Source organism: Dasypus novemcinctus, chromosome 10, assembly GCF_030445035.2.
Source record: "Dasypus novemcinctus isolate mDasNov1 chromosome 10, mDasNov1.1.hap2, whole genome shotgun sequence".
Taxonomy (NCBI): Eukaryota; Metazoa; Chordata; class Mammalia; order Cingulata; family Dasypodidae; genus Dasypus; species Dasypus novemcinctus.
In genome coordinates, this window is record NC_080682.1 from 36,863,163 (window position 1) to 36,877,005 (window position 13,843).

General features: G+C 36.5%; 1 protein-coding gene and 1 pseudogene across 1 annotated transcript; one reads left to right on the forward strand and one right to left on the reverse strand.

Moving 5' to 3' along the window:
• Window positions 1-514: 514 nt before the first annotated feature.
• Window positions 515-1,447, forward strand: LOC105745262 (olfactory receptor 5G3-like). The gene has a single exon (XM_058306308.1). It carries the CDS (start codon window positions 515-517, stop codon window positions 1,445-1,447), a length of 933 nt encoding a protein of 310 aa, XP_058162291.1.
• Window positions 1,448-12,452: 11,005 nt separating this feature from the next.
• LOC131280190 (olfactory receptor 5G25-like) lies at window positions 12,453-13,168 on the reverse strand (annotated as a pseudogene).
• Between the last annotated feature and the right edge of the window lie 675 nt (window positions 13,169-13,843).

Sequence of the window (13,843 nt, forward strand, 5' to 3'; positions counted from 1 at the left end):
GAATGGGCTTGACAAAAACATATATGAATGATGTCTTAATAAGAGAATGGTGCCGATCATTAATCAGGGCAGAAAGTTCTCTGCTTAGCACTTCCCAGATGTTGAGGCTCAGGAGCTGGGTTTATATTATTCCTGATAAGTGTATTCCAAGGTGGGCATTGTTATCCCCACGTAAGGTAAGATGAAGCAGGGAGGATGACTGTCCTTTAATGAAGTTTGAGAATTGCAGAAGGTTTTAGATTATATAGTTAGACATTTATTCTGATGAGAGAAGGTACTGAACAAAGAGACATTAAGTATCAATTGCCCGTGTTCACTCATGATCTTTGCACAACTGCCCAGGCCTGGTATACAGGAATACTGTCCCCTAGTTCAACACTATTTCTGTGGTTTTTTCTTATAGGCCTGTTTAAAACAATCTGCCATTGGCTTAAACAATTATATGTAACTGTTAATGAGTGACTTTTTACTATACACATTTTTTTTCTTTTTTATATCAGATTACAAGTGACTAATGGAAGATGAGAATCAGACAGCAGTGACTGAATTTTTTTTCCTTGGCCTAACAGATCATCTCCATCAGCAGATTGTCCTCTATGTCACACTTCTCTTTGTTTATCTTGTCACACTTGTAGGCAATTTGGGGATTATCACAATTGTATGGACTGATTCCAGACTCCACACTCCCATGTACTTTTTCCTTACCCACTTGTCCTTTGTAGATATTTGTTCTTCTTCTTCCATTGCCCCAAAGTTGCTGTGTGATATCTTTGTGCAGAAAAAAAGTATCTCTTTTTTGGGTTGTGCCACACAGATGTGGTTCTCTGGTTTCTTTGTGGTAACTGAATGTTTCCTCCTGGCTGCCATGGCATATGATCGGTACATGGCCATCTGTGAGCCCCTGTTGTATACACTTATTATGTCCCAGAGGGTCTGTATGCAGCTGGTGGCAGGGTCATATGCCATGGCTCTTATGAGCAGTATGACCCATACAACAGTGACTTTTCGCCTACCCTTCTGTGGTCCAAATATCATTAATCACTTCTTCTGTGATATTCCACCATTGCTGTCCCTCGCATGTGCAGACACCTGGGTGATTAAATTAGGGTTCTTCTTTGAGGCTGGATCTATTGGAATACTCAGTGTCCTGATCATCACGGTCTCATATGCATGTATCCTGGTGGCCATCCTGAAGATCCAGTCTGCTGATGGGAAGCAGAAAGCCTTTTCCAGTTGTTCTTCTCACCTAGCAGCCATTTGCATGTTATATGGGTCTCTTTTCTTTATTTATATTCGGCCTGGATCAAGTTCTTCCCTGGATATCAATAAGGTGATCTCTCTTTTTTATACTGTGGTAATTCCCCTGTTGAATCCCATCATCTACAGCATGAGGAACAAGGAGGTAAAAGAGGCATTCCAGAGGAAGTTTGAAAGGAAAAATCTTTAATAGGTAGGTAAAATAGAATTGTATTTTGTTGTACCATAGATATTAGTGCAGAATGTGTAATGAAAAGAAGAGCACACTGGAGATTAGAAACTGTACGCAAATCCTGGTTCTGCAAATTAACAGATATTTGAAAAAGATCAAGTTCTAAAATGTTTTTCTGCATCAGTCTTGAACTCTGTGACCTAGCAGGGTTTCAAAATAATGTAGAGTTGGATTGAGAATATAAATGTAAAAATATACTAGAAGAAAACAGGTGAACATTTGTATAATCTTGGATGTGTAAATACTTTTTAAGTAGACATGAAAACTAAATTTTATAAAGGAAAGATCCAAGTAGCTCAAGCAATATTAATAGGCAAATAACAACAACAACAAAAAAGAGAAAATATTTACACACATGTGCCAAACAGGGGATAGTATATTTGTTATTCATAGAATAGCTACAAATTCACAATAAAAAAGCAAAACCAATAGATCGATGGACAGACAAATGAACAGGCAAATCACAGATGTGGGAATGCCAATTGTCAAAAACCTATGGAAAAAATACTCATCCTCATTGTTGCTCATGTAAGCAAAATCAAAATGTTAATGCAGTGCCTTTCTGATCCATCAGATGAAACATTAATAGTGTTCATTACCAGTAAGTCTCATTTTTGGCAAGGGAACTCATATTATTTGCTGCTAAAAATATGAACTGCTACGTTTCCACAAAGTAATGATAAATTTGCTTAGTTTTGAACCAGAAATCCCTAATTTAGAAATATGTACTAAAATATAAATAATGCATATTACAGCATTATGTGTACTAACAAAGAAAAAATAAGTAAATTAACTAGAATATTCATCATTAGAAAAAGATAGGTACATTATTTCTTTGAAATGTTATGCAGGTAAGAAAATGAATAAGGTATTCATGGACTGAATTATATACAGTCATGTTTAGGTGAAAAAAAATCATGTAGAAGGTCAATGTGCAGTACTGATCACATTTTAAAAAGGTGAAATCTGATGCTATGAAGAAAATGTACATGTGTATATGCTTGTGCATATGGGCAAGGGTAGAGCTGTGAGAGGATATATACCAGCCTATTAGCATTGTTTACTTTGATAAGGTTGGCACTGGCAGTAGGAAGAGAGATGTTATTCATATACCTATGAGTTATAACTTGTTTCTGTTCCTAGGTCCTACTCAATCTAATCTAGGTGTGCCATTTCCATCTTACCATAGATTGCTGCTCTGCACATCAGGACTGTGCTTTTTCTAGTGGCTCCTGACCACTGGAGCCCTAAAAACTTCCTTGTAGTGTCAAGTTCCTAAATCTTGGTAGGAACTTAAAGGGAGTGGATTTATTTCCCACCTTCTAAAGTGCATCTGTTAAAACAGATTGTTTTTGTCCTAGTAAATACTTGCTCAACCTGCTCTATTAGCTTGATGTTATCATTGTAATGGATCAGTATGATGTCCTGTCAGATGCCCAGGTCATCCAAGTATCTTATGCCTACATTATACAGGAGGACAGGGGAGTTAACATTGAAACAAAATTGTAAATGAAAATTGTTGTTCATATTCCATTAATGTAAACTTTTCCTGATTCTCTTTTCCAATCATAATTGAAAAGAAGCATTCCCCAAATCAATGACTGTATACTACGTACAACTGGCCTTGTATATAACCCCAGGATTTGTATAGCACAGTTACTGAACTACTACTTGGTTGTACTTGAAAGGGTCAAGAGGCATTCCCTAGGATCTCTCTGGTTTCTGCAGGAGCCAGATTGCTGAATTAAATAGAGAGATGATAGTGAAAACCTGCCCTGCATACTTTAGGTCTTTAGTGATGGCATTGATTTCTGGATTCAAGCTTTTTGAATTCCTCTTATTCCCTTCAACTCGAGGAAGTCGAGATCCATAGCACCATCTTATAGCATTGACCTTCCCATCATGCCATGGTCCTTTTCATTAGTGCTTTTCTTTATTTCTTTAGTGAAAGGAGTGTCTTTGGGGTCTTCTAAGGAATACAGTCATCTGATAACCTTCTCTGATCTTACATAAGAAATATCTATGTTTATATATAAATTATAAATAAAAGTATGCCTAAATCTCTGAGCCTTTGGGACTTTTCCTAAGCACTCTCACATGGCAATTCTGGTATCTCCACCTATTTTTCTGTCCAGTGTCGTTTTTTCCAACATTTAAGGAGCTGACATAATAGTGCATTCGGTTTAGCAAGCTAATTTGAGTCACTGGGGTTTTCCCATGTCAAAAATTCGTTCATAGTCAGTGTTATTTTTTCCTCCCTAAGATTACCCTCAAGATATATACCTCCACATGTTTTTTTTTTTTTTCCCCATTCTATCTGGTACATATTAGCCAAGTATTCCAGTTATCAGATCATATTATTCTGAGACCCACCTCTGGTTATGAAGTCAGGAAGCCGTGAGAGGAAGTGGGATTAGATCTTGAGTATTTTCTCATGAAGCATCTGACCCAGGTGAGGCAAATTTATATTCTTTGGGCAAATAAAGAAAGGTTGCTATCTTCTAGAAAGGTGAGAGGGTCACCTCTAAAGGTCCACAGTCTAGGAGAACAGGAAATTCTCAAGCACATCATCACAGATGTTCCCATCCTAACTCTCAATATCCCATTCCTTTCTATCAGGTCCTAAGTTTTGTGTAGGAGGATTGCAGAGACAGTGAATTCTGACCCTTTCTTATTTCTTGCTCTCACAATCCAATCAAGGTCTTGGCTTGAGTTTTCATGCAGTCTGGTGTCTAATTGCAGAAAACAAAGGTCTCTTGAAACCCTGCCCTTCTCATGTAAATACTATAACGTGAGTTGGAAATTGGATGACCTGAGCCTGTTAGTTTCCATCTTTAGCATGTTAATTGCATTTAACAAAAACATCAGAATCCAATAGTTCGGTTGCTTCTCACATAGGAGAGATACTTAAAGTCAATGCACAGCTTTCACCAATGTCTCATCCAAATTCACTGCAGGCAAATTTTAATAATTGGGATACTAGGGTATGCTAGTGTGTATAGATGCCCCACTACCACCAGCAATGGGCTCTTATTGACATCTCTTTGGTGAGTGATCTGATTTCAGAATCCCATCCCAGGGATTTGTTTCCTAAAGACCACTTCTGTACTAGCTGTCTTAGTTTGAGTTTTTCCAGAAGCAAACCCTGAGATAAGGATTCAAATACAAGTGGGAGGCAAAGAAAGCACCAAGTAGGGAAGTGGAGAAGTGAGACAATAAATGGAAAGAAGTTAATCTCCAATGTGATTTTTCTATTTTTATTTTGGGAGTGCTGATGTGGGAATGTGTATTATTTTTGTTAATCTGGAAACTTTATAGTCTGCTTTTATGTTGTCCAATAGTTGCCTTTAAGATTATAAATACTAAATTTATATTTATTGAATTATTCTTTTATTGTGTTCATGAACATCTTACTGCAATAGGTAACTAAGCCCTAATCTTACTAGAGATCTTTGGGTGTCAATATAAAACTCTTGTATCAAAATAATTCCACCTGAGTGACAAGGGAGCTAAGAATGTGTATTTAAGTTAGCCTTGGTTGAGAGTTTCTTGGGGATGTTAATTTTCTTGCACTTCTGGCTTGCTGGGCAGGTAAAACAGCAAAAGAAAGAGAAGTCATCAAAGGAAAACATGCTGGTGTTGGCAGTTGAAAGTTGGGCTGATGTGTGCTGAAATGACACAGATAAGGCACAAACAGAATCTGCTACATTAGTCAATATAATAAATGGAAGCAGCTTAGAGTACATACTTTCCCTAGTGTCTGACACATAGCCAAGAGCTGATTTTAAAACCTCCTTCTTACTAGCTAGTAATTGGCAGAACAATTTCATCATGTGCTAGGCAACCTAGTAAATAAGTGGCCAAGACTCTTCTGACTGCCTAGAGTTAGGAATAATTTACAAATCTGACTCAAACTTTTGGGATTATTGAGGTCAGCTATTATAGTTTAATTTGTCATCTCACTAGCAGTAGCTTCACAATCCTCCTTCCTGGAAGCATTTCTGGGTTTGGATAATCTACCCCCAAAAAAGGTTTACTCAGCAGTGAAGTGAAGATGGGAGTGTAAGGTGGGACAATCAAAATCACCCCAAGGCAGGATCCATTCTATAATTTCCATTTTATTACTGTCTTGATCATATCCTTGGATAAAAGGAATAAATCTCTGGTTCAGTCGACATGGTGTTGGATTTTACTTTTATTTTTGACAAGATCATGGGAGTAAAGAGAAGTTACAAGTTTTGTAGGAGAAGGAATTAGTGACAGAAGAATTGGATCTAATTCTTTATTCTTTCTATGAATGGATATTTTACACATATGTTTTATATTCTGTTTTTCTGTCAATTGGTATATATTGTAAATATCATTCATTTGATTAAGTATGCCTTGCAACATATTACAATAAGTAATTTTTAGATATTATAGTGAACTTTTATATTGCAGTATAATTGAACCTGGTACAACATTCAAAGAGCACATTAGGGGGAAACAGACTTGGCCCAGTGGTTAGGGCGTCTTTCTACCACATGGGAGGTCCGTGGTTCAAACCCTGGGCCTCCTTGACTCGTGTGGAGCTTGCCCATGCACAGTGCTGATGCGCGCAAGGAGTGCCCTGCCACGCAGGGGTGTCCCCGCGTAGGGGAGCTCCACACGCAAGGAGTGCACCCTGTAAGGAGAGCCGCCCAGCGCGAAGGAATGGTGCCACACACACGGAGAGGTGATGCAGCAAGATGACGCAATAAAAAGAAACACAGATTTCCAGTGCCACTGATAAGGATAGAAGCGGGCACAGAAGAACACACAGTGAGTGGACACAGAGAATAGACAACTGGGGGGGAGGGGGAGAGAAATAAATAAATAAATCTTAAAAAAAAAAAAGAGAGAGCACATTAGGAAATAGAAACAAAAATAAGTTTCCCATCCATTGCAAACAGAAATCATCGTGTATATTTGAGAATGTTTTTTCCGCATGTAAATTGTATATAACTGTGTGTGTGTGTGTGTGTGTGTAGCCTTTAAAAATAAAACAAATGAGAGCTTATTATGTTCCACTGCATGATGTCTTAATTACTGGATATTGTTTCATATTAACACATAGTTCTAACTCTTTCTTTTAAATTATTTGTTTAACCTGGCTCTTATTGATAAACATTTTTCAGCCCTTTGAAATAATAAAAACTAATTCTGCAACAAAGATGTAAGATATATATTTATTTTAGTTTTCTCATTCCATTTTTAAATGCTTTCACTTTTAATGCACTTTCCAGAAATATTTTTTAATAAAAGTAATGTAAATAACAACCCATGCACACTTTGCTCAAAGACTTCTGTTAATATTTTAACCAATATTTACTTTATTCTTTGTGCATTTACTCTCTCACTCTCTCTTCACTCTCACATACTCAGAGACATATATTATTGCCTATAAAAAGTCTTTTCCAAACCATCTGTGGGTTAGTTACATTCATTATAATCCTTTGTTCTTAAAGACATCCTTTTATATTTCCTAAGAATAGCGATATTCTATTATATAATTACAATATAGCTATATCACTTTCTGTTAAAGTTTTGATACTTCTAAAACAAAAATCATTCCACAGTGTGAGCTTCTCACGTTTTGGGTAATATGCAAATGTGTGTATTCTTTTTGATAACTTGGAAACTGTTGGAAAATGTGTGTATTCTTTTTGATACTTGGAAGCTGGTAGTATGGCTCTTATGAGCACTATGCCCCATACAACATTACTTTTCACCTACTCATGTGGTCCAAATTTCGTTAATCACTTCGGTGATATTCTACTACTACCGTCCCTAGCATGTGGGGACAACTGGGTGATTAAATTAGTATTCTTCTTCTTGGCTGGATCTATAGGAATAGTCAGTGTCTTGCTCATCATGGTCTTGTATGTGTGTATCCTGGTGGCCATTTTGAAGTTCCAGTTCTGCTAATGGGAGGTGGAAAGCCTTTTCCAATTGTTCCTCTCACATGGCAGCCATTTGCAAGTTATATGGGACTCTTTTCTTTATTTATGTTCAACCTGGCTCAGGTTCCTCCCTGGATATCAATAAAGTAATCTCTCTATTTTAAACTGTGGTAATTCCCATGTTGAACCCCTTCATCTACAGGCTGAAGAACAAGGAGGTTAAAATTGCAACATGGAGCAAGTGTGAAAGACAACAGATTATAAAATGCAGGTAAAATAGATTCCTATTTTTGTTTCACCAGAGGTGTTGATGCAAGAATGTGAATTGAAAGGAATACAACTGAGAATAAGAAGCCTTATAAACTACCTGGGTGTGATGGTTAGGCTAATGTGTCATCTCTGCCAGGTAATTGTGCCCAGTTGTTTGGTCAAGCAAGCACTGTGCTAGTTGTAATACAATAGCATTTATGGACTTTAGTCACCATTGACTTTACTGCAGTGGTAAATCATAGATAGCTTATTACAATTACAATCAGGAAGATTGCCATCAGTAATGAGTGATGTTTATCCAATCAGTTCAATGCCTTAAAAGGGTAAGTGATTCCAGCATTGAGTGAGAATTTCCCAGCTCATCTTTGTACAGCCAACATCTCCCCAAAATCATCAAGGACCTTCATTGGACTTTCTTTGGAGGTCCTGGTTGCAGCCTGCCTGCAGAACCTGGACTTGTGTGTCCCCACGGTAGCATGAAAGACTCTGATAAAATCTCTTACTATTGGTGGATAACTCTTATTGATTCTGTTTCCCTAGAGAACCTTGACTAATATATTGAGTTTGTCAATTATCAGGTCACCTAAATGCTGGAAATGCTCCTTTATGTTGTTTGTGTTTCCATCTTCTTCTTTGCAAAATGATGAATACAAAGTACTTTACATATATGTTAAAGGCATAAATGTAATATATACCAGAAGAAAATCCAAAAGAACATTATATAATCTTGAGTTTGGGAAAATATTTTACTCCACACAGAAAAAACAAATGTTACAATGGAATGGTCAACAGATTTCATTATTAAAGTATTCATTGACTTTGTTAAAACTTAAATAATGGGATGTGAGAGTATAGTAGTAACATGGGTTGTAAATGATGTCCTGATAGGCAAAACAATACTATATACGTATATGTAAAAAAGAAAAAAAATGGACAAATAGTAGAAAAATTGGCCAATAAATGCATGGGCAAATTACAGACTAGAAAATGCAAATTGGAAATGCCCAACCTCACAGTTGTTCAAGTACATGAAGTTAAAATGACAATGAAGAGGTTTTCTCATTTATCAGTTTAGCAAACATTCAAATGATTGATCATATGCAATGCTGATGAAGTTACTATTTGGATATGGACAGCAGTTATATTAATATATTTAGTTGCTGAGAATGTGAGTAGCTACATTTTCAGAAATTATTTTGACAGTTTTTATTAAAGTAAAAATTTCATAACCTTTGACCTAGCAACCCCACATCTGGAAATCTTTGTTATAAAAATATTGATACCAGATACATATATCGCAGTATCATTTGTAGTGATGGAAAAAATGAAACAACATGAATTTGAATCATTAGAAGAAACATATATTCTTTTTGTGAAATATAGTACAGATAATTATAAAAAGAATGCTGGATATTCATATTTTGCCTGGGGACAATTCCCTGATAAAGTACTTGATAAGGAAAAGAAAATCAAGTCAATGATTATGCAGCATTGGCCATATTTTGTTTATATATATGCCTACATTACATGTATTATATATGAGTATATGCATTTATGTACATGGTTGCAGGGAAAGTGTGAAAGGCTATAGGCCAAAATGTTAAAATTAGGTATTTTTTTTTTAGAAGGAACTGAGGATCAAATCTGGGAGCGTGTATGTGGGAAGCAAGTGTGCAACCATTTGATCTACATCCTCTTCCCATCCCTGGGTATTTCAATGAGGTGACATTGGAGGTGGAAAAGGGAAGTCATACTCATCTGAATTGAACTTTACAATGCATGTGTTTAATTGTGTAATAAAGATTCACTTTTCAAGAGTTTCCATCTATGTCAAAATGTAATGAGTGAGTGTAAGAATGAATGATTATATCATTAAAATAAATAGAAGGATCTTGACTCTATGCCTTCTTTTTAAGGTTATATCTACACTCTACCTTTTTTTTTTTTTTTTTTTTTGAGGTACTGGGGCTGGAGATTGAACCCACGACCTCAATGGGGGAAGCTGGTGCTCAACCACTGAGCCAATCCACTCCCCTAATTTTTCTTAATTTCAAGAAACACTTCCAACCTTTATGAATTTAATCTTGGACCTCAGGTCACCATACACTTTAGCTTTCACTGAAGTATGGGGATCTGCATTTGCCTCCTCCCCATAGTCTATAATTTCTCCACTTAATTGTAAGTTCTCTCCTTATCAAATATTTTGAAATGATAAAATGCATAGTTAAAAATGACATAATTCAAAGCAAACAAGGGAAAGAGTATTTACATGCAACAGTAGAAAGATGACAGAGTTGGCCACATGGGCTTAGGAAAGTTTCAAAACATAAAGTTGGAAAATATATTTGGGTCCAAACATCATAAATAACTTAATATTAGGCAAAGGATTTTTAACTTCTCTCTGTAAGCAATGAGGAGCCTTTCACATTTCAGGAAAGAGATGACATGTATTCACTGAAAAGGTACCACAGGAAGTTAACCTTGTCATGGTGACACTTACTCTGTATTGGCACCCTTCTAAGTGTTTTCTCTTTTTGTTTTTGTCAGGGATTTAAACCTGCGACCTCATATATGGGAAGCTGCCCCTCAACCACTGAGCCACATTGGCTTCCCTGAGTTGGTTTATTCATTTGTTTTTGCTTGTTGTTTTTGTTTTATTTTTCAGGGAGGCACCAGGTACCAAACCTGGGACCTTCCATGTGGAAAGTAGGAGATCAACCACTTGTCCCACATCAGCTCACACTTTCAAGCATTTTGAGAAGGGTTTCTATTAATGCATGGATTAATGGTCTGGAATGTCCTACTTCACCTCCCCTTATCAGTCCACTTTAGCTCCGCAGGCCACTATTCTGTTCTTAGAACAAGCAAAGCTTGATTCTACCTCAGAATCTTTTCTCTCTTTCTTCTGCTAACAACATGTTTCTCTCCAAATATCTGCACAATTTACTTCTTCACTTCATTCACATCTCTGTGAAATATCTTCTTATCTGAGAGGCCTTCCATCAAATGACTGGATTGAACAAACTTTGAAACATGGGAACTATTATTACAGCACCCAGAAGATACTCTCCTCCTCTTCCCTGGACGATCATTATTTGTCTCAATAAATTGGGGAATCTATAAATATATTTAATATTCCACATTGTTAATATTCCATAGACCACAAGAAAACAACAAGCTGTAACTATGGTCCTGATGAAAAGGAAAACAAAGACTGAGTTAAAAACTGGATAAAATATTAACCATTTCTTCCTAGCCTTATCTGTCTCATGAATCACCATGCACTAATTGGGAATAGCCACACTATGCATGTAACTTCTGCAGGCAGGATGTTAATATCAGTGAAGAAGAAACTGGTCATAAAAAGGAGGGAATTGAACCATTTAATAGGAAATCATGGACCACACCAAATGGCCAAAAACTGATAAAAATAAAAACAGTTCCTTCAAAAGGAGGAGATACTAGATAGTATAATGTTAGGAATGAACATGGAGCCAGTGACTTCTGCTGGACAAATTGAGGACTCAACTTGTGTGTGATACCCATCCCCCCTGTAAAATCAAGGGAAGCCCATATATCCTCTCACATCAACACTGTTCATATGAAAAGGAAAAGAAATAGAAAGAACATGGGAGGGGAGGACATAGGAGGGGATGGAAGGAATGGGAGAGAAGGCGAGGGGAGGGGAGGTGAAAAGGAAAGGGAAAAGAAAGTAAGGGAAAGGAAAAAATTTCTGAATAAAAAATTTGGTGGCTGACATTTTGAAAAGCGAAAGGAAGAGCAAACATATTTCATTTCAAAATTCCATGTCTAGTAATAGCCAGTTGTAGAAATAAAAATTTTAAGAAATATATGTGCCATTTAAACTATAAGCAATTGCAGACAGAGAATGAGAATTGACAAACTTAAGAAGTAATGCTTCCAGTGAAGAATAATGTAGGTCTAAAATCAGCGTGGATCCAAAAGACATGAAAGAGACATCAAGACTAATGAAAGAAGCTGATCAAAAAGGACTAGAAAAGAGATATATCCCTAACCATATGCTTTCCAGTTTAAGAAATTCCTTCTTTAAGAGAGATTATAATTATGGCTTAAAGTAACTTTATATGTGTGTACACACAAGCATGTGCACATGTTTGGTTGTTGTTTTATTCACTCATTCATTTAACATTTATTTCCTGAATACTTACTATGAGTCAGGAACTCTGCCATGTCCTGTGTACTAATTTGTGTTCAGAATACACATGGTTTCTGCTCCCTTGGACTTTGCCCTCTGAGGTTTCAGTTTATTGTTAATAAAGGGTAAACATTTCATTCCAAGTGTTGAGCTCAATCTTTTAACCAACATTTTTGTTATCATTTCAAAGTACTAAGTTGAAAAGCCCTCTATGCAATGTTCCAAAGTCATAGATTACAAAGAGAAAGCAAGTCCCAAAAAGGGAAAACTTGGAAACTGGGGACTGTAATTGCTAAGAAGCTTTTTGTTTTGGTCATCATGAAAAGATGACATTCAAAAGGGTTTGGACAGAAAGAAGATATTGAGAGCATGAAATGTTTAAGAATTACTTACTTTTAATACTCTTGTTAAATATCAGAGACAAGGTTTAAAATGACAGACATCTCGTGATGTCAAGCACAGTCATCTTTTCAAAAGTTTAGCATCACCAGATGTAGAATGTCAAAAGCTGCCCTCTAATTTACCTTCCTGGAAGAAAATTCTTCCTAACAAATGTCCTCCTAAATGCATCTTTTATGTGTGTGTTCCTCAGGCTTTAGATGAGCGGGTTCAACATGGGAATTAGTATGGTATAGAATGCAGAAACCAATTTATTGATATCCTGAGATGAACTTGAATTGGGCTGTATGTAGATAAAGAAAAGGGTACCATACAAGATACAGACAGCAGGCATGTAAGAAGAGCAGGTGGAGAAATCTTTTCAGCTCCCCTTGACAGACTGAATGTTCAAGATGGTTTTGAGGATATAAATATAGGAAACCAGGATGATCAGGGCACTGAGTATTCCTATTAATCGAGCCATGATAAAAAGAACCAATTTATTGATCTGGGTGTCTGCACATGCCAGGGAAAGAACAGGTAGAATGTCACAGAAGAAATGATTGATCACATTTGGACCACAGAAGGGTAGGTGGAAAGTGAGGGTCTTGTGGGTGATGACACTTAGCATGCCCATGGCATAAGGCCCTACCGCCAGTTGCACACAGACCTGCAGGGACATGATGACTGTGTATAATAAAGGGTTGCATATGGCCGTATACTGATCATATGCCATGGCAGCCAAGAGGAAACAGTCACTACAAACTGACCCAAAACTCACATCTGTATGGCACCACTCACAAAGGAGATGACTTTTCTCTCAACAAAGGTATCACACAACATTTTTGGAGCAACAGAGGAAGAGGAGCAGATACCTACAAAAGATAAGTGGCTGAGAAAAAAGTACATAGAGGTCCGGAGTCCAGAATCCATCCAATGTGAGTGATCAATCCCAAGTTTCCCCCTAGTGTGACAAGATAAACAAAGAGGAATATCAAGAAGAGAGCAATCTTGGGTGGAAGGAGGTCTGTTCAGCCCATGAAATGGAACTCATTCACATCTGTCTGATTCTCATCTCCCATTGTTGAGTGATAATCTGTAATGAGAACAGGAATTTTTTTTTTAATCAATAACAAAGCCATACAGTCTTCTTAATGCATGAACTGCAATTAAATTATTCTCTTCAGATACTGTAAAAGTTTACTTTTAGAATTCAATTTTCTTTAGGTTTTTCAACTTAGACTTTTTTAGAAATTTCAAACATGTAAAAAGTTTTAGAGATAGATATAAATAAATGCACTTGTATTTGCTATTCAGCTTTAAGAAATGATAACATGCTATAAAAAATTTAAAAAATAATCCTAAGAACTACAATAAATAATCATGGAATTAGTCAGACTCTGGATTCTAGATATGACTATTTTGCTAATTATCTGTGTAACCTTGGACAGTTTATATTTAATGACTTTGGTTTTGTATATTTTATGTGTAAATAGAGGTTTACCTGGATATTCTAGTATTGCTTTCTGACTCTTTAATTTCATGATTTACCAGGGGTTCATTACAAGGGGTCTGTGAGCTTGAATTGAAACTCAAAAAACATTACTC